Source organism: Sphaeramia orbicularis, unplaced genomic scaffold (genome assembly GCF_902148855.1).
Source record: "Sphaeramia orbicularis unplaced genomic scaffold, fSphaOr1.1, whole genome shotgun sequence".
Lineage (NCBI taxonomy): Eukaryota > Metazoa > Chordata > Actinopteri > Kurtiformes > Apogonidae > Sphaeramia > Sphaeramia orbicularis.
This window is the reverse complement of record NW_021941696.1, coordinates 52,501-77,415: the sequence shown is the minus strand read 5'-3', so window position 1 is coordinate 77,415 and position 24,915 is coordinate 52,501. Positions and strand designations below refer to the sequence as shown.

At 39.4% G+C, this 24,915-nt stretch overlaps 1 protein-coding gene across 2 annotated transcripts in view; it reads right to left on the bottom strand.

Moving 5' to 3' along the window:
- Nucleotides 1–3,836: 3,836 nt before the first annotated feature.
- Nucleotides 3,837–24,915, bottom strand: part of LOC115416828 (vascular endothelial growth factor C-like) — a 24,651-nt gene continuing 3,572 nt past the window's right edge. Inside the window, exons 1-8 of one of the 2 annotated variants that reach the window (XM_030130713.1) lie at nucleotides 20,568–20,740; nucleotides 19,169–19,397; nucleotides 16,734–16,924; nucleotides 12,893–13,026; nucleotides 12,698–12,801; nucleotides 10,714–10,848; nucleotides 10,156–10,357; nucleotides 3,837–4,713 (exon numbers count right to left, since the gene is read on the bottom strand). In XM_030130713.1, the coding sequence (XP_029986573.1) occupies nucleotides 4,602–4,713; nucleotides 10,156–10,357; nucleotides 10,714–10,848; nucleotides 12,698–12,801; nucleotides 12,893–13,026; nucleotides 16,734–16,924; nucleotides 19,169–19,397; nucleotides 20,568–20,579 (1,119 nt within the window). In that variant the 5' untranslated portion in view covers nucleotides 20,580–20,740 and the 3' untranslated portion in view covers nucleotides 3,837–4,601. Of the gene's footprint in view, nucleotides 4,714–10,155; nucleotides 10,358–10,713; nucleotides 10,849–12,697; nucleotides 12,802–12,892; nucleotides 13,027–16,733; nucleotides 16,925–19,168; nucleotides 19,398–20,567; nucleotides 20,741–24,915 lie in introns of those variants that run through there. The other variant, XM_030130712.1, reaches the window with a different exon arrangement.

Here is a 24,915-nt window from a genome sequence, read left to right as displayed (position 1 = left end):
GTAATTGAAAAGGTGGATGATGGTTTTTTTTTTTCTTATAGTGTATAATTTTTTGGGCTGCTCTCTTTTTTTTTCTCATAGTAGATACATTTTTTCCACCTGTTCTTTTTTTTTCTTATAGTGAATAATTTTTTGGGCTAGTAGATAATTGTTTTTGCCTGTTCTCTTTTTTTTTTCTTGTAGTATATAATTTTTTTCATCTAGTGGATAATTTTTTTAGGCTGTTCTCTTTTTTTTCTTATAGTGGATAATTTTTTTTGCCTGTTCTCTTTTTTTTTCTTGTAGTAGATAATTTTTTTCATCTAGTGGATAATTTTTTTAGGCTGTTCTCTTTTTTTTCTTATAGTGGATAATTTTTTTGGGCTGTTCTCTTTTTTTTCTTGTAGTAGATAATTTTTTTCATCTAGTGGATAATTTTTTTAGGCTGTTCTCTTTTTTTTCTTATAGTGGATAATTTTTTTGGGCTGTTTTTCTCTTCTTCTTTTTTTCTTGTAGTAGATAATTTTTTTCGTCTAGTGGATAATTTTTTTAGGCTGTTCTTTTTTTTCTTATAGTGGATAATTTTTTTGGGCTGTTCTCTTTTTTTTCTTGTAGTAGATAATTTTTTTCATCTAGTGGATAATTTTTTTAGGCTGTTCTCTTTTTTTTCTTATAGTGGATAATTTTTTTGGGCTGTTTTTCTCTTCTTTTTTTTTTCTTGTAGTAGATAATTTTTTTCGTCTAGTGGATAATTTTTTGGCCTGTTGCACCTCTGGGCCACCATAAAACCCAGACAACGCAGTCCTAACATTACGGCACTACAGTACAAAAACTAAACAAAGTAGTGGTATGACATTAGACAATAATCAGAATAATAATGAATACTGACCCAAGTTTGTGTAGAATCAATTCCTCCTCTTCCGGTCCGTGTCTGTCTCATCGAGCATTTTTTTTTTTCAGGTAAATGTAACTAGCGAGCTAATTGGAGAGTGAACAGCCAATCAGAGTGTACTTCCGCAAGCTCTCCAATTGGTTGGTTTTGTGGCACAATTGTAACGTGTGTGTCAAGTTGAGCGTGCGGACACGACAACCTGAGCGCGCAGGGAGAGGGAGGTTGAGCGAGAGAGGGAAGGGGAAAGTGAGCGAGCGCAGCGCTCTGTTTGTGCACTATGGAAAGAATTTGTGAGAGAACATTATGAGTAAAACTAACATGCAAACGCATTTATGGAGCACGATATCGATTTTTGTTTGCTCAAGCGTAATTTCTTTTTGAAATATAATTGATGTGCTCGCAAAATATATTTTTATGTGCTCAAAACCTCTAATTGTGTGCTCAGAATCTATCGTTGCTCGCTCAAGAAACTGGCACAAATGTAATTCTATAGAAGTCTGGGCATCCCTGCTTAGACTGTTACCCCCGCCACCCGGCCCCAGATAAGCGGTGGATAATGGATAGATGGATGGAGTAACACAAAGCCATTGGATGTCCTACAGAAGACAGCCATCAGGATTATCCATAAAGCAGATGATCAGGAACACACTAATACATAATTGATTAATTCTGGATTGTTGAAATGGCAGGAACTCGTTCAGTTACAGACATTACTTGTTCTGTTCAAGGCCAAAAGTAAAGCAGTACCGGCTAAATGACAAGAACTGTTTGTCTGCACTTCAGAGAATGAAGAACATCTAAGGACAGGTCCTTTCAAACACCAGTGTGAACAGACGACTGTGAAGCACATGTGTATTTATGAGTGGTGGGAGTTCAACTCTGGAATTCTCTTCCTAATGAGCTGAAGGACTGGAAAAACAGATTCCAACTGAAAAAAGTGTAGAAAGAAAGAACAATGAGATTCTATGAACAGTTATGTTTTACATTTGGCTTCGTATTTGTTTTGTATTTTGTGACATATTTATTTCCTTGCTTTGGACTGGTAACATGTTTTGCATCATTTCATCAGGTTTATATTTCCCTATGTTTTGTACTTTCTGGATTTGTAGTTTTGCACTTGGTTTTGTATTCATTTTTTTATTCTCTTTGGATGTATTTCGTTTGGTTTGTCTGACTTCATACAGTAGGACTTTAGAGCTGGTTGTGTGTGGCTAAGCATGAAGGCTTTTATTATTTAGAAGAGGACAGGAAATATCAGATTTTCTTCATCCTGCTCCTTTTCCAGCATGGGTGTGGACATGTTTGTTTACTGGATGATTATTGAATGTTACTGATGAAGTGCACAACCAGGAATTAAATAAATCAATAAATAAATGTCCAAAATGTCCATTTTTGGACGTCATACTATAGCCTTACTAAAAAACAATTTTTGGAGCATGTTGAAAAAAAACCTTAAAATGTCTTAAACATTCTGTGGTGTATTTCAGGTTGATTTATTATGTCATTTAAAACATTCTAAATCACTTTTTAGACATTTTTAAATTCATGTTCAAAATGTCCATTTTTGGACGTCATCCTACAAAAAATGATTTTTGGAGCAATTTCAAAAAACACCTTAAAATGTTTCAGATCAACCTGAAATACCTCCGAGAGTGTTTCTTATGTCATTTAGAACATCCTAAATCACTTTTCAGACTCTTATCTCTTCTTCTTCTTTCCGTTTTTAAACTCTTCTTAAACCTCATTCAGATCCAACAGTGAAACGTGGACGTTCAGTTTTATGTTTCAGCCGTTCTGAACATGTGACACACAACCTGCACATGAAGGTTTGATAAGAACGCCTTTAATTAATGCATTTAAACCGATTCAAAGGACTTTAAATTAAATCTGATCTTCCACTGATGACCTCACAGGTGGATTCAGTTCATCTGGAATAATCCAGCTGTTTATTCACATGTGGGCGGAGCCTCCTGCTGAAACCCTCATTTAAATACAGTCATTAACAACAGATGAGCCCAACGTTTACAAGTCTGAAAGACGAAGAAAAACAAAACATATGCACAACGAGTTCAAGACATGAAAGTCAGACCAGGAGGTCCAGACCAGGAGGACCAGACCAGGAGGACCGGGAGGTCCAGACCAGGAGGTCCAGACCAGGAGGTCCAGACCAGGAGGACCAGACCAGGAGGACCAGGAGGTCCAGACCAGGAGGTCCAGACCAGAAGGACCAGACCAGGAGGTCCAGTAGATCCAGTAGGTCCAACAGGTCCAGTAGGTTTAACAGGTCCAGCAGGTCCAGTAGGTCCAGGGGGTCCAGGAGGTCCAGTAGGTTAAAGACATGATGGGACACACTTCATCTCCTTTAACACAGATGTGGGGGGCGCGGCCTCTGGCTGCACCGCCCCTTTTCTTTCCCACCAACCAATCACATGACCCCATTCCTGTCAGTCCCACCCCCCTCTGAGTCCATCTAGTCTGGATCGAGTCTCCAGTCTGCTGTGGTATTATGGGATGTCTAATTATGGGATGATATGATGATGATGTGCCGTCGTCCATATATGTGCTGTTGTCCATATATGAGCTGTCGTCCATATATGTGCTGTTGTCCATATATGAGCTGTCGTCCATATATGTGCTGTCGTCCATACGTGTGCTGTCGTCCATATATGTGCTGTCGTTCATACGTGTGCTGTCGTCCATATATGTGCTGTCGTCCATACGTGTGCTGTCGTCCATATATGTGCTGTCGTCCATACGTGTGCTGTTGTCCATATATGAGCTGTCGTCCATATATGTGCTGTCGTCCATACGTGTGCTGTCGTCCATATATGTGCTGTCGTTCATACGTGTGCTGTCGTCCATATATGTGCTGTCGTCCATATATGTGCTGTCGTTCATATGTGCTGTCGTCCATATATGTGCTGTCGTTCATATGTGCTGTCGTCCATATGTGTGCTGTCGTTCATATGTGCTGTCGTTCATATGTGTGCTGTCGTCCATATATGTGCTGTCGTTCATATGTGCTGTCGTCCATACCTGTGCTGTCGTCCATGTGTGCTGTCGTTCATACGTGTGCTGTCGTCCATACCTGTGCTGTCGTTCATACGTGTGCTGTCGTTCATACGTGTGCTGTCGTCCATACGTGTGCTGTCGTCCATACGTGTGCTGTCGTCCATACGTGTGCTGTCGTTCATACGTGTGCTGTCGTCCATACGTGTGCTGTCGTTCATACGTGTGCTGTCGTTCATACGTGTGCTGTCGTCCATACGTGTGCTGTCGTTCATATGTGCTGTCGTCCACATGTGTGCTGTCGTCCATATGTGTGCTGTCGTTCATATGTGTGCTGTCGTCCATATATGTGCTGTCGTTCATATGTGCTGTCGTTCATATGTGTGCTGTCGTCCATACGTGTGCTGTCGTTCATACGTGTGCTGTCGTCCATGTGTGCTGTCGTTCATACGTGTGCTGTCGTTCATACGTGTGCTGTCGTCCATGTGTGCTGTCGTTCATACGTGTGCTGTCGTCCATACGTGTGCTGTCGTTCATACGTGTGCTGTCGTTCATACGTGTGCTGTCGTTCATACGTGTGCTGTCGTTCATATGTGTGCTGTCGTCCATACGTGTGCTGTCGTTCATATATGTGCTACTGTCCATCCGGTTTGTCTGTCTTGGGTCCAAATGTCTCCAGTCTGTCCAGTGTGTCCATCGTGTCCATCCTGAGGTTGTTGGTTCAATTCCACTCAGGTCTCATGTAGTTGGGGATGCACTGGCACACATGAGTACTGTAGTAGAAACCAGAGAGGCACAGACGCCTGGGCCTCCTGCACGGCAACCGATAGCAACTGAAAAAAAAAGAAAAAAGACACAACTGTAACAACTGAAAAAGAGAAAAAAGACACAACTGTAACAACTGAAAAAGAGAAAAAAGACACAACTGTAACAACTGAAAAAGAGAAAAAGACACAACTGTAACAACTGAAAAAGAGAAAAAAGACACAACTGTAACAACTGAAAAAGAGAAAAAGACACAACTGTAACAACTGAAAAAGAGAAAAAAGACACAACTGTAACAATTGAAAAAGAGAAAAAAGACACAACTGTAACAACTGGAAAAGAGAAAAAGACACAACTGTAACAACTGAAAAAGAGAAAAAAGACAAAACTAACAACTGAAAAAAGAAAAAAGACAACTGTAACAACTGAAAAAAGAAAAAAGACACAACTGTAACAACTGAAAAAGAGAAAAAAGACAAAACTAACAACTGAAAAAGAGAAAAAAGACAAAACTAACAACTGAAAAAAGAAAAAAGACAACTGTAACAACTGAAAAAAGAAAAAAGACAACTGTAACAACTGAAAAAAGAAAAAAGACACAACTGTAACAACTGAAAAAAGAAAAAAGACAACTGTAACAACTGAAAAAAGAAAAAAGACACAACTGTAACAACTGAAAAAGAGAAAAAGACACAACTGTAACAACTGAAAAAGAGAAAAAGACACAACTGTAACAACTGAAAAAGAGAAAAAAGACACAACTGTAACAACTGAAAAAGAGAAAAAAGACACAACTGTAACAACTGGAAAAGAGAAAAAGACACAACTGTAACAACTGAAAAAGAGAAAAAAGACAAAACTAACAACTGAAAAAAGAAAAAAGACAACTGTAACAACTGAAAAAAGAAAAAAGACACAACTGTAACAACTGAAAAAAGAAAAAAGACACAACTGTAACAACTGAAAAAGAGAAAAAAGACAAAACTAACAACTGAAAAAAGAAAAAAGACACAACTGTAACAACTGAAAAAGAGAAAAAGACACAACTGTAACAACTGAAAAAGAGAAAAAGACACAACTGTAACAACTGAAAAAGAGAAAAAAGACACAACTGTAACAACTGGAAAAGAGAAAAAGACACAACTGTAACAACTGAAAAAGAGAAAAAAGACAAAACTAACAACTGAAAACAGAAAAAAGACAACTGTAACAACTGAAAAAAGAAAAAAGACAACTGTAACAACTGAAAAAAGAAAAAAGACACAACTGTAACAACTGAAAAAAGAAAAAAGACACAACTGTAACAACTGAAAAAGAGAAAAAAGACAAAACTAACAACTGAAAAAAGAAAAAGACAACTGTAACAACTGAAAAAAGAAAAAAAGACAACTGTAACAACTGAAAAAAGAAAAAGACACAACTGTAACAACTGAAAAAGAGAAAAAGACACAACTGTAACAACTGAAAAAGAGAAAAAGACACAACTGTAACAACTGAAAAAGAGAAAAAAGACACAACTGTAACAACTGCAAAAAGAAAAAAGACACAACTGTAACAACTGAAAAAGAGAAAAAAGACACAACTGTAACAACTGGAAAAGAGAAAAAGACACAACTGTACAACTGAAAAAGAGAAAAAAACAAACTAACAACTGAAAAAAGAAAAAAGACAACTGTAACAACTGAAAAAAGAAAAAAGACAACTGGAACCAACTGAAAAAAGAAAAAAGACACAACTGTAACAACTGAAAAAGAGAAAAAAAACAAAACTAACAACTAAAAAAAGAAAAAAGACAACTGTAACAACTGAAAAAAAGAAAAAAAGACAACTGTAACAACTGAAAAAAGAAAAAAGACACAACTGTAACAACTGAAAAAGAGAAAAAGACACAACTGTAACAACTGAAAAAGAGAAAAAGACACAACTGTAACAACTGAAAAAGAGAAAAAAGACACAACTGTAACAACTGAAAAAGAGAAAAAAGACAAAACTAACAACTGAAAAAAGAAAAAAGACAACTGTAACAACTGAAAAAGAGAAAAAAGACACAACTGTAACAACTGGAAAAGAGAAAAAGACACAACTGTAACAACTGAAAAAGAGAAAAAAGACAAAACTAACAACTGAAAAAAGAAAAAAGACACAACTGTAACAACTGAAAAAAGAAAAAAGACACAACTGTAACAACTGAAAAAGAGAAAAAGACACAACTGTAACAACTGAAAAAAGAAAAAAGACACAACTGTAACAACTGAAAAAAGAAAAAAGACACAACTGTAACAACTGAAAAAGAGAAAAAAGACAAAACTGTAACAACTGAAAAAAGAAAAAAGACACAACTGTAACAACTGAAAAAAGAAAAAAGACACAACTGTAACAACTGAAAAAAGACAAAACTGTAACAACTGAAAAAAGACACAACTGTAACAACTGAAAAAAGAAAAAAGACACAACTGTAACAACTGAAAAAAGAAAAAAGACAAAACTGTAACAACTGAAAAAAGACACAACTGTAACAACTGAAAAAAGAAAAAAGACACAACTGTAACAACTGAAAAAAAGAAAAAAAGACACAACTGTAACAACTGAAAAAGAGAAAAAAGACACAACTGTAACAACTGGAAAAGAGAAAAAGACACAACTGTAACAACTGAAAAAGAGAAAAAAGACAAAACTAACAACTGAAAAAAGAAAAAAGACAACTGTAACAACTGAAAAAAGAAAAAAGACAACTGTAACAACTGAAAAAAGAAAAAAGACACAACTGTAACAACTGAAAAAGAGAAAAAAGACAAAACTAACAACTGAAAAAAGAAAAAAGACAACTGTAACAACTGAAAAAAGAAAAAAGACACAACTGTAACAACTGAAAAAAGAAAAAAGACACAACTGTAACAACTGAAAAAGAGAAAAAGACACAACTGTAACAACTGAAAAAGAGAAAAAGACACAACTGTAACAACTGAAAAAGAGAAAAAAGACACAACTGTAACAACTGAAAAAGAGAAAAAAGACACAACTGTAACAACTGGAAAAGAGAAAAAGACACAACTGTAACAACTGAAAAAGAGAAAAAAGACAAAACTAACAACTGAAAAAAGACAACTGTAACAACTGAAAAAAGAAAAAAGACACAACTGTAACAACTGAAAAAGAGAAAAAAGACAAAACTAACAACTGAAAAAAGACAACTGTAACAACTGAAAAAGAGAAAAAAGACACAACTGTAACAACTGGAAAAGAGAAAAAGACACAACTGTAACAACTGAAAAAGAGAAAAAAGACAAAACTAACAACTGAAAAAAGAAAAAAGACACAACTGTAACAACTGAAAAAAGAAAAAAGACACAACTGTAACAACTGAAAAAGAGAAAAAGACACAACTGTAACAACTGAAAAAAGAAAAAAGACACAACTGTAACAACTGAAAAAAGAAAAAAGACACAACTGTAACAACTGAAAAAGAGAAAAAAGACAAAACTGTAACAACTGAAAAAAGAAAAAAGACACAACTGTAACAACTGAAAAAAGAAAAAAGACACAACTGTAACAACTGAAAAAAGACAAAACTGTAACAACTGAAAAAAGACACAACTGTAACAACTGAAAAAAGAAAAAAGACACAACTGTAACAACTGAAAAAAGAAAAAAGACAAAACTGTAACAACTGAAAAAAGACACAACTGTAACAACTGAAAAAAGAAAAAAGACACAACTGTAACAACTGAAAAAAAGAAAAAAAGACACAACTGTAACAACTGAAAAAAGAAAAAAGACACAACTGTAACAACTGAAAAAAAGAAAAAAAGACAACTGCACCACAGACAGACTTCAGCTGATTCAGAACTCTGCAGCTAGGTTATGAACCAAAACCAAGAAGAGAGAGCACATTACTCCAGTGTTGGTTTCCCTGCACTGGCTACCGGTAACCTACAGAACTGATTTTAAGATACTACTCCTCACGTATAAAGCTCTAAAGGGAACCGGACCAAGTTACATTGCAAACTCACTGATCAATTATGTACAAACTAGAACACTGAGGTCATCAAACGCAGGGTTACTAGCGAATCCCAGAAATATTACAAAGAAAATGGGGGACGCAGCCTTTACTATGCACCAAAGTTATGGAATACAATTCCAAAAGACATTAGAGAAGCCAGTTCACTGAATATATTTAAAACCAAATTAAAAACATTTTTATTCTCATTAGCCTTTGAAAGGAGATAAAAATGGGGTCAGAATTCAGGAACCAGGAATGTGCGGTTTTTCATTTTTATTTTATTTTATTGTATTTCTGTTTTTATTTTACTGTATTTCAAATTTCATCTTATTTCTTGCACTTAAAAAATTCTATGCATAATCAAATATTTTAATGTGCACTGCTTTTATTTTTATTTTATTGTATTTCTCTCAAATTTCATCTTATTTCTTGCACTTCAAAAATTCTATGCATAATCAAATATTTTAATGTGCGCTGTTTTTATATTTATTTTTATTTTATTGTATTTCTAATCAAATCTTAATGCATTTTAATATTGTATTTTTTTCAATCAATGTGAAGCACTTTGGGCTACAATTTCTGTATGAAAGGTGCTATACAAATAAAGTTTATTATTATTATTATTATAACTGTAACAACTGAAAAAAGAAAAAAGACACAACTGTAACAACTGGAAAAAAGAAAAAAGACACAACTGTAACAAGTGAAAAAAGACACAACTGTAACAACTGAAAAAAGAAAAAAGACACAACTGTAACAAGTGAAAAAAGACACAACTGTAACAACTGGAAAAAAGAAAAAAGACACAACTGTAACAAGTGAAAAAAGACACAACTGTAACAACTGAAAAAAGAAAAAAGACACAACTGTAACAAGTGAAAAAAGACACAACTGTAACAAGTGAAAAAAGAAAAAAGACACAACTGTAACAAGTGAAAAAAGACACAACTGTAACAAGTGAAAAAAAGAAAAAAGACAACTGTAACAACTGAAAAAAAGAAAAAAGACACAACTGTAACAACTGAAAAAAGAAAAAAAAAGACACAACTGTAACAACTGAAAAAAGACACAACTGTAACAACTGAAAAAAGACACAACTGTAACAAGTGCAAAAAAGACACAACAGGTTAGAAGGACACACAACAGGTAAACTGTTAAACAGGTCCAGAATGTCAGTGAGTGAATATAAAGGATCAAGTTTACAGAACAGACAAGAGGAAGGACATGATGGGGGGAGGAGGAGGAGGAGGAGGAGGAGGAGGAGGAAGAGGAGGTGGTTCTGTTTTAGGTTTGGAATGGTGGACATGCACAGTCTGAGGACTAGACTGTCCCTGCTGGTCTCAGACTGTCTCTGCTGGTCTCAGACTGTCCCTGCTGGTCTCAGACTGTCTCTGCTGGTCTCAGACTATCCCTGCTGGTCTCAGACGGTCCCTGCTGGTCTCAGACGGTCCCTGCTGGTCTCAGATGGTCCCTGCTGGTCTCAGACGGTCCCTGCTGGTCTGTGTCCTACCTGCAGGTGCTGGGGTTGAACCTCTTGCCCTGCCGCAAACAGGACTGTGGACTCTCTCTGCACTGACACAGGCAGGTGTCAGGGTTGAGGGGTTGATTCCCGGGGCAGTGGGCGTCGCACACGCACCCACACAGCTCCTCCTCCCACCTCTGGCCTGGAGGACACCACCTCCCCTCCCGGTGACCCTCGCACTGGCATTCACCTGGATGACAAAAAGACTGGGGTTACCAAACCGGTCCACCAGAGGGTCCGATCCGGTCCGCCAAAGGGTCCAATCTGGTCCGACCAAAGGTTCTGATCAGGTCTGACCAAAGGGTCTGATCCAGTCCGCATAAGGGTCCGACCCGGTCTGACCAAAGGGTCCGATCCGGCCCGCGGGATGAAATTACCAAGTGTAATGTGTAATACATGAATATAACTTGCACATAAAAATTTGTCTAATGATAAAATGACAATTTCACCCAAACTCCAATTTTTCTCTGAATAGAATTTTTTTTGCTTAATTCAACATTTTTTGCTCAGTTCCAGACTTCCTTAAATCCTGTGACTCCTCCTTACAAGTGTGCTGGTCCAGTTTCCATCCCGGGTCACAGCTGGCCTCCGTCAGTCCGTTCCGACAAACGCACTCACATGTGGATTCTTCTAAGACCCGGTGTGGTCCACATAGAGCCAGAAGACCCAGGTCCAGAACCTCTGAGGAGCACAGACAGGAGTAGAGGGGGGGGGGGGGGGGGGGGGCAGTAGGGTCAGATTACAGAAGGGGACCCGTGTCCATCCAGGTCTGGCAGACTCATGGTGGTCCAGGTTCCACATTCGGCCCAGGTTCATCTCCACTGGGTCGGACACAATAACCCAAACAGAACCACAACTTTTCCTCGTTTTAGTTCAAATAAAAAACATTCAATTATGAAAATATTCACATTTACAAACTTTCACACAGAAAATGTTAATTGCCTGAAAAAAAAAGAAATTTTATAAGAAAAATAACAACATGAACCTGAATTTATTATGTGGAAGAGGATTAGAGCCACTGGAAAAAAAATTAAATTAAGGTCCAATCTATAGTTTTTATTGTTGTTCGGACTTATTCAGAATTCTGACTTTAAACTCAGAATTTAATCTTCCACTTTCAGTCCACGGACTGGACCGAACCCTTTGGTGGGCCAGTTCTGGTCCATGGGCCGTGTGTTTGACAGCCCTGGGTCCAGATGGATCCAGTCTTTCACCAAAGGCTTCATGAACACATTAGAAAAATTCTCCAAAGACACATTCATGTCTCATGTTTCAGGTGGACAAACATTCCCAAAGGGGGACTTTAAGGGGAATTCATGAGTGTATTTCCTTTGGGTGTGAGTAAAGGAAGTGTCTCAGATCCAAACTGTGGACAGAACCAGGCCCCTTTAAAAGAACGACAGAGGCACATATGTTCATAATCAACGACAGTTATTTAACATTTAATTCTAATTATTTATTTGTATAAATATTTACAGAAATACCAAATTTCTTTTTTTTTCTCTTATTTGTCTTCTATTTTCATTTGTTCACTCCTTTGTGGGTTTTTTTCCATCAGTTTTTTTTTTTTTTGTCACATTTACATGTACTTTTGCTGCTGTTAACAGTCAAAGTCCACCACAGTGGAAGAAAGAAACACTTACCTTATCTGATCTCATCTTAACTTATCGTTTTGTATCTTGTCTTATCATATCTTATTTTATCTTATCTTATTTTATCTTATCGTATCTTATCTTATCTTTTTGTATCTCATCTTATTTATCTTATATTATTGTATCTTATCTTAGCTTTTTATGTCTTATTTTATCTTTCTTTATCTTGTTTTATCTTATCACATCATATTTCATCTTATCTTATTAACCCTTTAACCCCTGAAGTGTCTGTGCTGACATGTTCTGAACGTAGGATTTATTTAAATAGACATATAAATTCAACTGTTTGTTCAATAGTTACATTTGTAGTCGTGTTGATACAATAGACTTTGTTCTTTCCATAGACATCTGAGCATGCTCAGTTCAATCCCCGCCCCCTGTGGAATGGGGGGGGGGTAAAACATTATAAGTAAATGGGTGAAATTTCACGTCTATAAAACCATCAATTTGGTTAAATTTCCTTCAAACTTGGCTCATATATACATATACATATATATATATATATATATATATGTATATGATCTGTATCCATGACAACATAAGATACAATATGTGTTAGGGGCAGGGCTTGTTGTGTCTGGAACCACTTGTTCAACATGTTTTGGGTGAAAAACAGTAAAAAATGTCCCTGTTTTCTGTCTCAGATTGGATGTTTTTTGTGGTTTTAGGTTTGGTTTGTAAAAACAACATGTCAAATAAAAAACACAAGCGTACGTTCACACAAAGGAGGTGGTGCTGAAAAAAATGACACCAAATAAGGCAAGAAACACCAAACGTAGAAGGAGACAGACTCAGAATGACCTGGATAAGCTCCGCCTCCAGACCAGGTCCATCTGAGCCCGGTCTGGACCCGGCCTGACCAAACTGAGGATGCTCACCAGCGTCTCTGTCCGAGGCCTTTGTGGTTTCCATAGAAACACACACACAGTTGACTGCATCCCATAATGATCCAGAGGTGCAGGGAGCATCAGGGGCGGGACACCTGCACAAACACACGGCATCAGTCAACACATGGACACGCCCACCACCACTCAAACGTAGCCCTGCCCCCTCCCCCATCCCCTTCCACTCACAGCTCATGTGTCGCTGCCGCTCGCCGTATTATGGTATGGAGCGGCCGCTTGGACTGGCATTCGCAGGAGGTGTGGTTGACGAAGGTTACCATGACAACGGTCCGGTCCATCCTGGGTGGGGCCAGTTCCATGAGCTGTCACAACAGAGGAGGCGGGGCTTCACTTTAAATGCTAAAGTTGAGTTCCTGTCATTACTTCAGTTAATGTTTAAGGTTGTTTCTAGTTTTTTTAATCCTTTATTGGCCAAGTGTCTATATTTGGTCACTTCCTCCAACATTAATTATGTTCCTCCTGTTGTTTTTTCTTCAACTCTCCAGTGTTTCAGACAGACTTTATAAACATGTTGAACCTGTAAATATTCAATCTGAGTGGTTTTAGTTCGTTTATGACCTTAGAGCATGAACCCTTTAAATCCACTTGTATCATATTTGACACACCAGGTTCTAGAACCTCAATCTGATCAACAAGATCAATACTGTCCTTAAAAAATAATGAAGTAATGGAGGCATTCAAGGGAAACAAAAAGGCTGTTAAAAAAAAAAAAAAAAAAGAAAAAAGAAACCTGAAATGTCTATTCCAGGTACTGGAGAGGAGGATCCGAAGGATAGTCGAACCTCGGATCCAGGAGGAACAATACGGTTTTTGTCCCGGACATGGAACACTGGACCAGCTCTATACTCTCCATCGGGTGCTCGAGGGTTCATGGGAGTTCACCCAACCAGTCCACATGTGTTTAGTGGATTTGGAGAAGGCGTTCGACCGTGTCCCTCGTGGTATCCTGTGGGGGGTGCTTTGGGAGTATGGGGTCCGGGGCCCTCTATTAAGGGCAGTCCGGTCCTTGTATGACCGAAGCAGGAACCTGGTTCGCATTGCCGGCAATCAGTCAGACCTGTTCCAGGTGCATGTGGGACTCCGGCAGGGCTGCCCTTTGGCATCGGTTTTGTTCATTATTTTTATGGACAGAATTTCTAGGCGCAGCCAGGGGCTGGAGGGGGTCCGGTTTGGGGACCACAGGATTTCGTCTCTGCTTTTTGCAGATGATGTTGTCCTGGAGCAGTTTGCAGCCGAGTGTGAAGCGAGCGGGATGAGGATCAGCACCTCCAAATCCGCGGCCATGGTTCTGGACCGGAAAAAGGTGGCCTGCCCTCTCCAGGTCGGTGGGGAGTATCTCGGGGTCTTGTTCACAGTGAGGGAAGGATGGAGCGTCGGATTGACAGACGGATCGGTGCAGCGTCTGCAGTGATGCAGTCGCTGTACCGGTCTGTCGTGGTTCAGAAGGAGCTGAGCCGAGAGGAGAAGCTCTGGATTTACCGGTCAGTCTACGTTCCTACCCTCACCTATAGTCATGAGCTTTGGGTCAGGACCGAAAGGACAAGATCCCGGATACAAGCGGTCCAAATGAGTTTCCTCCGCAGGGTGGCTGGGCGCACCCTTAGGGATAGGGGGAGGAGCTCAGTCACCAGGGAGGAGCTCGGAGTAGAACCGCTGCTCCTCCACATCCAGAGGAACCAGCTGAGGTGGATCACACATCTGTTTCGGATGCCTCCTGGACGCCTCCCTGGGGAGGTGTTCCGAGCATGTCCCACCGGGAGGAGACCTTGGGGAAGACCCAGGACACGTTGGAGAGACTATGTCTGTGGGCTGGCGTGGGAACGCCTCGGGGTCCCCCCGGAAGAGCTGGAGGAGGAGTCTGGGGAGAGGGAAGTCTGGGCGTCCCTGCTTAGACTGTTACCCCCGCGACCCGGCCCCGGATAAGCGGAAGAGAATGGATGGATGGATGGATGGTCTATATTTTTAAAATGTTACTGGTAGAATTTATAATTGATAATGTTTTTGTGAGTAAAAAGTTTCCAAAAACTCCCAATGTGACACAAAAATTACATCATAAACAAAACAATGCGGTAAAATGTTTGTTGAAAGGACTAATAAACATTTCAATTCAAAAAAATTTGAATTTTGCAGCTAGTTTTTAACCCTTTATTGGCCAAGTACCTATTTTTGGTCATTTCCTCCAACATTAAATATGGGTCCAATCCTGCACCTCAAGTTGGTTTAAAAAAAAAAAAAAAGTAAGTTAAATTTTACTGGTAAAAGTGATTTTTCTTAGAATGCAGAACTATCGTGTTCTAACACAAATATTTGTATTTTCTCCTTAAGAACCAATTATGGTAACTTCATTGACCCTCATTTTCTACATGACAATAAAAAAATTCTACAAAAGTAATAAAGCCTTCTTATGTTTTAGACTTTTTTTTCTTTTTGGTACTTACGGGAAAGAAACCAAATATGGTAACTTGTTAACCTTTCCTACATAATAATATATTTTTTTCAATTTCACAAAAGTTAATAAAGCCTTCTTATGTTTTATTAGATGGTTTTTGGTTTTTTTTGCTACTTACTGGTAAGGAACCAAATATGGTAGCTTCACTGACCTTGATTGTCAACATAATACTTTTTTTTTTTTAATTGACTAAAATAATCCAGTTTTGTTATGTCTTCTTAGATTTTATTTATTTATTTATTTAACTTTTTTGCTGCTTACGGGTAAGGAACCAAATATGGTAACTTCATTAACCTTTCCTACATGACAATATATATTTTTTATTTGACTAAAATAATTCAGTCTTTTTATGTCTTCTTAGATTTTTATTTATTTATTTATTTTTTAATTTTTACATTTTGCTCCTTACGGTTAAAGAACCAAATATGGTAACTTCATGGACCTTGATTGTCTAGATGATAATACTTTTTTTTTTTTAAATTTGACTAAAATAATCCAGTTTTGTTATGTCTTCTTAGATTTTATTTATTTATTTATTTAACATTTTTGCTGCTTACGGGTAAGGAACCAAACATGGTAACTTCATTAACCTTTCCTACATGATATTTTTTTTTTTTTATCTGACTAAAATAATCCAGTGTTTTTTTAGATTTTATTTATTCATGTTTGCTACTTTCAGTTAAAGAACCAAATATGGTCACTTCCTTAACCTTTCCTACACGATAATATATATATATATATATATATATATATATATATATATATATATATATATATACACACAGGGTGGGGAAGCCAAATGTACACTGAACATTTAGTTGTTTTTTCTCAGCAGACACTACGTCAGTTGTTTTGAACCCAAACATATACTGATGTCATAATCATACCTAACACTATTATCCATACCTTTTCAGAAACTTTTGCCCATATGAGTAATCAGGAAAGCAAACGTCAAAGAGTGTGTGATTTGCTGAATGCACTTGTCACACCAAAGGAGATTTCAAAAACAGTTGGAGTGTCCATAAAGACTGTTTATAATGGAAAGAAGAGAATGACTATGAGCAAAACTATTACCAGAAAGTCTGGAAGATACTATTAAAGAAGAATGGGAGAAGTTGTCACCCCAATATTTGAGGAACACTTGCGCAAGTTTCAGGAAGCGTGTGAAGGCAGTTATTGAGAAAGAAGGAGGACACATAGAATAAAAACATTTTCTATTATGGACATTTTCTTGTGAAAATAAATTCTCATGACTTTCAGTAAGCTAATTGGTCATACACTGTCTTTCAATCCCTGCCTCAAAATATTGTACATTTTGCTTCCCCACCCTGTGTGTGTGTGTATATATATATATATATATATGTATATATATATATATATATATATATATATGTATATATATATATATATATATATATATATATATATATATATATGTATATATATATATATATATATATATTTTTTTTTTTTTTTTTTTAAATTCAAATGTTGCATCCTCCTCTGACCCCCTGGGGTTAAACTGTTGTATTTCTCAAAGCCTTAACTCCGCCCCCTCACCGTCTTGTTGACCAGGGTGTGACTTGTGTTCGTGCAGTAAAAAGCTTCGTTGTTGCAGCATCCGCCGCATCGATGCAGCGCCACGCAGCGAGGCAGGTAGAAGTGACTAGTGGATTCTGGGTATTCTTTGGACACCTCCACACACACTTCCCTGGGCTGACAGGACGTCCTCTGGATCTCCTGGAGAATAACTGAACACACCACACAGGAAAGGACACGTTTAAGCCTTTAACACCCAAATACTGACAGATTTTACAGGTCCTATTAAAGAATACATTAAATAATACAGAAATAATTTAAAATGATAAAATAATATTAAATAATACAATGAATGAAAACTGGACAAAACATAAATAACATGAAAAAATGACCCAAGATTAAGTGGAAAAAAGCAACAAAAAGAACAGAAACAGCCAAAGTGATGAATAAAAGAAACAAAAATGAACAATAAACCAACAAATTTATGAGTAACATGAACAAAATAAGACACAAACTGAACAAAAATGAATAAAAACTAATAAACCCATGGAGTTGGATCAATGACAGGATGGAGATGACTTTGTGTGTGTGTATATATAAATATATATATATATATATATATATAAGGCCTGTAACGGTACACGTACCGAACTGAACAGTTTGGGTTCACACCTGTTGGGTTCGGTCCACAGCTGAACCCAAATGGAACAGAATGATGAGAAAAAGAAAAGGAATGAAAGACGTCGTTCGATGCGGAACTTTAAATCCACACAAGTTTCACACGGACATATGGAAGGACGCACACATTGACCCAAAATATGAAATAACAGCTGATATAAGGTTAAAAAAACAACAAATCTGATGTGAACCTGGAAGGAACAGACTGCAGACCCTCCAGCATCAGTCCAGTCCAGTTTGGATCAGTTCAGGTTCAGGTGAAAGACAACAACCAGGAAAGAGACGGAGAGAAGACGGACGCTGTTTGGCCCCGAGGAACTACGGTAGTTCTACAACACTGACACTAGCTCTGTCTGTCTGTCTGTGTGTGTGTGTGTGTCTGTCTGTGTGTGTGTGTGTGTGTGTGTGTGTGTGTCTGTCTGTCATACACGCTGTATAACAGAGGAATAAATAGAACGTTGAAAGTTTGTAAAGTTTCACTTTTGTTTCACGACAGTGTTCGTTACGTTAGTTATGGACCGCACCCCCAGGTATAGAACTGCACCCCCCCACCCCACCCCCCCAGCTCCGACAATAAAAAAAGAAAAAAAAAATCCCCTGTGCACACACACACACAAATACACAGTGTCCTAAACAGTTTGTTCTCTGTCCTAAAATAAATCATTTGGTTCAGTTTGTTGTCAGTGTTTCTCTTCAGTTCGTTCCAACAGAATACCAGTTTACCCTCCTGTTAATGTTGCACTTCATGTGGAATTTTTTTGTTCTTTTTCTGCAGAATGTGAACTGACAGAACTGGGATTAGATTTTTCTTGTTTGTTTGAAACTCCCTTTCAGGGAAAAGTCCAGTACTAATGTTTAAAATACATTTATTCATATTTGATTTATTTTATTTTATATTTGATTTGTAGCAGCAGAATTATATTATTCCTGTTTTTCTATATTCTATTGTCTCCCAAAATTGGGGGAAAAATGTAAAAAAAATTCATAAATGCATTAAAGACATTTTGAGGGGTTTTCTTTCTTCCCGTACCGAACTGAAAAAAACTGAACTGGGGCTTTGAAAACTGAAAACATACTGAACCGAAAATTTTGTGTACCGTTACAGGCCTTGTGTGTGTGTATAAATATATATACATATATATATATATATATATATATACACACACACACACACACACACACATATATATAACACTTAAAAAAAGAACAAAAATCAATAAACTTTTAAAAAAAAAAAGTAAATAAATAACATGAAAAAAATGACTAAAAAATAGATTAAAAGACTAAAATAAGTGATCACATGAACAGAAACAGCCAAAGTGATCAATAAAATGAATAAAATGACAAAATAAACCAATGTTAGCCTGTCATAACGTTAACCTTTAATAATGTTAGCCTGTCATAACGTTAGCTTTTAATGTTAGCCTGTCATAATGTCAACCTTTCATAACATTAGCCTCTCATAATGTTAGCCTTCACATTAGCCTTTCATAACATTAGCATTTCAGAACGTTAGCCTTTCATAAAATTAGCCTTTTATAGCGTTAGCCTTTCATACGTTTGCATTTCATAACATTAGCCTTTCATAACATTAGCCTTTTATAGCATTAGCCTTTTGTACGGTTTGCATTTCATAGTGTTAGCCTTTCATACCATTAGCCTGAGTCGAGTTGAATCGAGTCGAGTAGTTCCAGGTAGAAGAAACACAGCATTAGCCCCGCCCTCTGTGACTCCACACGTATCTGTGGTTGACAACATGCTAGTATCTCAACACTTACTCGCCAAAGTCCCGTCCACTTTGTAGAGCGCCTCCTCCCTGGGCCAACCCCCCCACAGGTCTTCATGGGCGGCGTGGACCGGGGGCGTGGCTGAAGCCGGGGGCGTGTCTAAGGCCTTCCTCCTCAGACAGTATTGGAGGACGCCGTATTCAGGATAGAGAAGCTGGACTAACTGGTCCACACTGGTCACAGAGTCCACACTGGGCTGGTCCTGGGCCACCTGGGCCACCTGGACAAAGAGACGGACAAACACCGTCAACACAAGAAGGCACCTTTAACACTAGAACACACACTGAGTCCACACAGAACAGACCTGCAGGTCCAGTCTGGTTCATGTGTGTGTGTCGGTTCAGATCCACATGAAATACGACTTCTGTCAGTTTAAAGTCTGAACTGAATGTGACCCTGAAATAGGGTGGTCCTTATAAGGGGTCAAAAAAAATTTTTTTTGGAAATGTTTGACTCTCACCCCCTAAATTTGTTAGGATGCCAATAAAAACAAACTGTGCAAAATTTCAGATTGTTTTGAAAATATCTGGGGGTAGCTCAAGGCCTTTGAATATTTCCAAAATCGTTAAATATTACATAAATTTCACCGTTCTTAAAAACGCATTCCACATTACAAAATGGAATGCAGCATTGCTTTTATTAACACTCACACATTAACTACATGTGCACAACTACACAATATATCCATAAAAAGGAACAAACAAGCCAAAAAAGTTCATGCATGTATTCGCAAAAGATCGTAGAACTCAAGTCAGAATTATCGTCTTGTCTTCAGTTGAGTGATCCTAACTGTTGTCATGTATATTACAAGTATGTTACAAAATAGCAAGAAACAGATGAACAAAAATAGTGTCCTGCATTCATGACTGAATATTGAACTGAAAGATGCATGATGAGAATGCTGATGAACAACTACTGTCACTCTGGAGTATTGTCTGTGCTTCACTCAGACTTATATGTTTTTACTGTCACAGACATACCACTGCTGAAACACTAAACACTGATTCCACACAAACTGTGCTCAACAGCACCTTTTGGGGGAAACCCAAAATTAGGAGATGAGGTCAGCAAATCCAAGTAATATGAACATTTTAAGCTTTATCTAGTGACGTGCTGACTGGGTAAAACCACCACATGTGGTTACCAACAGTCAGAATACGTAATGCCTAGATCTACATGATCAAATGAACCAATTTCAGCCATAAATCATTAGACAGCATGCCAGAAGCCTGGCACACAATGCAGCATATAACATGCAAAAAATACCGAATACGGTAAACTGTGTTATATTTTAAACTTCTTGAGCAACTGTGACAGAAGAGCCCCGTCAGGTACCGCGGGAAAACTCCTGCGGTAAACCAAAGCACGCACACATACACACGCTCTCTACCTGGTTGTCCATTTACTTCATCTCCTGTCCGTTTGCTCCGTTTCATCCTTTTTACCATCAGACCGTCATGGCAGTAGTCTTGGGTGCACACTTGACTGCTGTAAATCCATTGTTCTTCTCATTGTTTGCCACCTCCAAACTTTTCATCAAGCATGCATCCCACATTCACATGTTCCGACTGTCAAACCGAGCGCCTCTCTGACTTCCGGGTTAAGTTGCGTCATGCGCGGGACGTGGTCCGCTTACGTGCTGGTGACGTCACCGTAAAGTGCCAGTTTTGCGCTGGAATAATTTTGTTATTTTTCCTGGTTGTTTTAGAAACCCGTTGTTAAGGGTATTACATGTGTTATATTTTGAGAGAATTTATTGTAATTATGTTCATATGGTATGTTGAATGGTGTGGGAGATATGGCCAGTTTGGGGTGTTAATTACCTGGGGGGAGGAGCCCCAGGGTTTTAAAAGAGGGCCTGTCTTCATCATGGGTCAGTGGATGCAGCTGGTTACACTGAAGGTAACAGAGAGCTAGATGCACTGAAGAAGTTTTTTTTTCTTCTTCCCCCCGCTATGATTGTAAATGTTTTTTTTTTTTGGACTTTGTACTGAGCACTAATTTTTGCACTTTGGGAAGACAAGCACAATAAATTATAAATTATAAAAACAAATAATTATAAATTCTGACTACGCCATTATTTTCCCTTTCATTCTGAGGAACCCCGTCACAGCAACCTCTAAATATTGGTTAATGTTCCTAAAATTTTACCAGAATTTTTTTTTATTTATCCTAACAAATTGGTAGGGTGAGAGCATGAACATTTGAAAGTTGAAAAATAAGGACCACCCTACCCTGAAGTGACCCACATGGACTAAAGAGGTCTGGGTCTTAGGACCACATACAAAAAATAGCTAAAATTATCAGTAAGATAAACTTATATAAACTGATAAACCCATGGAGTTGGATCAATGACAGTGGATGGTTTTATATACACTATATTTCCAACAGTATTCCCTCACCTGCTTTGACTCCCATATGAATGTCAGGTCCATCCCATTCCTAGTCTATGGGTTCAGTCTGACGTGGCTCCACCCTTTGCAGCTCTAACAGCTTCAACTCTTCTGGGAAGGCTGTCCACAAGGTTTAGGAGTGTGTTCATGGGAATTCTGGACCATTCTTCCAGAAGCGCATTTGTGAGGTCCCACACTGATGTTGGACAGAAGGCCTGGCTCTCAGTCTGCGCTCTAATTCATCCAAAGGTGTTCTATGGGGTTGAGGTCAGGACTGTGTGCAGGCCAGTCCAGTTCATCCACACCAGACTCTGTCCTCCATGTCCAAATGGACCTTGCTTTGTGCACTGGTGCACAGTCATGTTGGAAGAGGAAGGGGCCGGCTCCAAACTGTTCCCACAAAGCTGGGAGCGTAGAATTGTCCCAAATGTCTTGTTCTGCTGAAGCATTCCCAGTTCCTTTCACTGGAACTAAGGGGCCCAGCCCAGCTCCTGAAAAACAACCCCACACCATAACCCCCCCTCCACCAAACTTTACACTCGGCACAATGCGCTCCCACAAGTATCGTTCTCCTGGAGACCGCCAAACCCAGACCCGTCCGCCAGATCGCCAGATGGAGAAGTGTGATTGGTCAGCCCAGAGAAGGCTCCTCCCCTGCTCTACAGTCCAGTGGCGGCGTGCTTTACACCACTGCATCCACCGCTGTGCATTGCACTTGCTGATGTATGGCTTGGATGCGGCCGCTCGGCCACGGAAACCCATTCCATGAAGCTCTGTGCGCACTGTTCTGGAGCTAATCTGAAGGACACATGAAGTTTGGAGGTCTGCACCATTGACTCTGCAGACAGTCGTCCACCTCTTCACACTCTGCACCTCAGCATCCGCTGACCCCGCTCCGTCAGTTTCCGTGGCCGACCACTGCGTGGCTGAGTCGCCGTCGTTCCCAAACACTTCCACTTTCTTATAATCCATCTGACAGCTGACTGTGGAATATTTAGGAGCCAGGAAAGTTCACCACTGGATTTGTGTCACAGGTGGCATCCTATCACAGTTCCACGCTGGAATTCACTGAGCTCCTGAGAGAGACCCATTCTGTCCCAAATGTTTGTAAAAGCAGTCTGCATGCCTAGGGCTGGATTTAATCCACCTGTGGACATGGAAGGGACTGGAACAGCTGAGTCTGAGGATTGGGATGGAGGAGACAAGACTTTTGGAAATATAGTGTGTGTGTGTGTGTGTGTGTATATATATGTATATTTAAAACAGCAGAGTAGAGAGAAATAAACCCTAAAGGTGTGTGTGTGTGTGTGTCTGTGTGTGTGTCTGTGTGTGTGTGTGTGTGTATGTGTATGTGTCTGTGTGTGTATGTGTGTGTATGTATGTGTATGTGTCTGTGTGTGTATGTGTGTCTGTGTGTGTGGATGTGTGTGTGTGTGTCTGTGTGTGTATGTGTCTGTGTGTGTGTGTCTGTGTATGTCTGCGTGTGTGTGTGTGTTTCCATTCTAACCCACAGGATCATGTTCTAACTCATCTTCTTCTTCTTCTTCTGTGGTATTCACATGATCCAACACAGTTCATTCAACTCCATCTGTCAGTCTGACACCAGAGCAGAGGCTCCACCCCCATCAGGTTCAGAAGGGGCCCCGCCCCCTGGTAAGGACCTGGGCCCTCATGTTCACAGACTTGGGTGGATTTCATCGGTAAACCTGGCGTACGCCCAAATCCAGAAAAGTCTGAACGCACAAAAAAATGCAGATGTATAAAAGTGAGCGTACGCCTGAATCCATGTACACTTCCTTTATTCGTCCAATCAGCTGGAACTGAGCTCATATGTTGGAGTACCTGACTCCTCCCTCTCCACGCCCACATTTAAATATGCAAATTAGTATAAACGGGGTCTGCAGGTGGGGTTCCCTCTGGGATTCCCCTGTCTGCAGGATCACATGATGACGTCAAAGTGGAGGTGAAGCGGAGGACGAAACAGGAGGAAGAAGAAAAGAGACGAACTGAGACTGAGCAGAAAGTGGACGATACTGTGGGTGACACTGGTCTGACTGGACCGACTGGGACCAGCACCAGGTACATACAGGTTTAGGATGAGGGTCAGTCACATGAGTTCATTCTACAGGTCATCCACAGTCTGAGCACAGCTGAACTAGATACAGGTTCATGGGTGATCATGTCAGGAGATCCCAGAGCAGATCCCAGACTGACTCCAGTTGAATCCCTCATTATTATCTCCACCAGTGCCACAGCAGACGCTCAGACCCAGGACCATCCTCCTGTCACACAGGCTTCTGTGGACTCCAGTGTTAGCCGGTCCTCCGGTCCACCACAGCCCACTGCTGATGCCCGTTCGACCGGTGTCCAGAACACCGGCATGGGTCCGTGCTGACCCGGGTCACATGAGGACATCATGAGGACAATGGGCGGAGTCAATGAGCGACTGGACCGACTCATAAATGTTCTGACAGACTTGAACACCACAATAAATGCATTTATCAACAGTGAATTCTGGGTCCTTGTCTCTGTATGTGGTTGTTGCTGAAGGTCCTCTGGGCAGGACTGGCTCTGATGGGTCCAGGGTTGGTCTGGTTCTGGTTGGTTGTGGTTCTGATGGTGGATGTGCTGCTCTGACAGTAGGATGACGTGTCTGTGTGTTCATTGTTCTTCTGTGTATCTCTGATGTGCACATCAATCAGAGGAATGACCTTTGTCACATTAGGAACAGTTCCTCAGTGTCTCCTCTCAGTGTCTCCAAAGGTTCCAAACACTAGAAACATGAGTTCTCCAGCTGTGGAGTTGGAGTGGAGGAGCGCACATGTCCACGGTCATTTCAGCCTTTATACATCTGAACGTGAGCGTGGAAAAGGGCGTACGCCAGGTTTATGTGCGTACGCACACTTTATACATGAGGCCCCAGGTCTGGACCAGCTCTATACCATTGCTTGGGTTCTGTAGGGGTCATGAGAGTTGGTCCACCCAGTCCAGTCCAGTCCAGATGTGTTCAGTGGAAGGAAGGATGATGACTGTGTCCACAGGGACATCCTTTAAGGGGGGTGGGGCTTGTTCATCCATTCATTCATTCATTCAATCATTTGTTCATTTGTAAGTTCATTTGTTCACTCATTCGTTTGTTCATTCATTCATTTATTCATTCCTTCATTCATTTCTTCATTTGTTAGTTCATTCGTTTGTTCATTCTTTCATTTGTTCATTCAGTCATTTGTCTGTTCATTCATTCATTTCTTCGTTAGTTCATTCATTCATTCGTTCATTCATTAGTTAATTTGTTCATTCATTAGTTAATTCGTTCATTCATTCATTCATTCGTTCATTCATTCA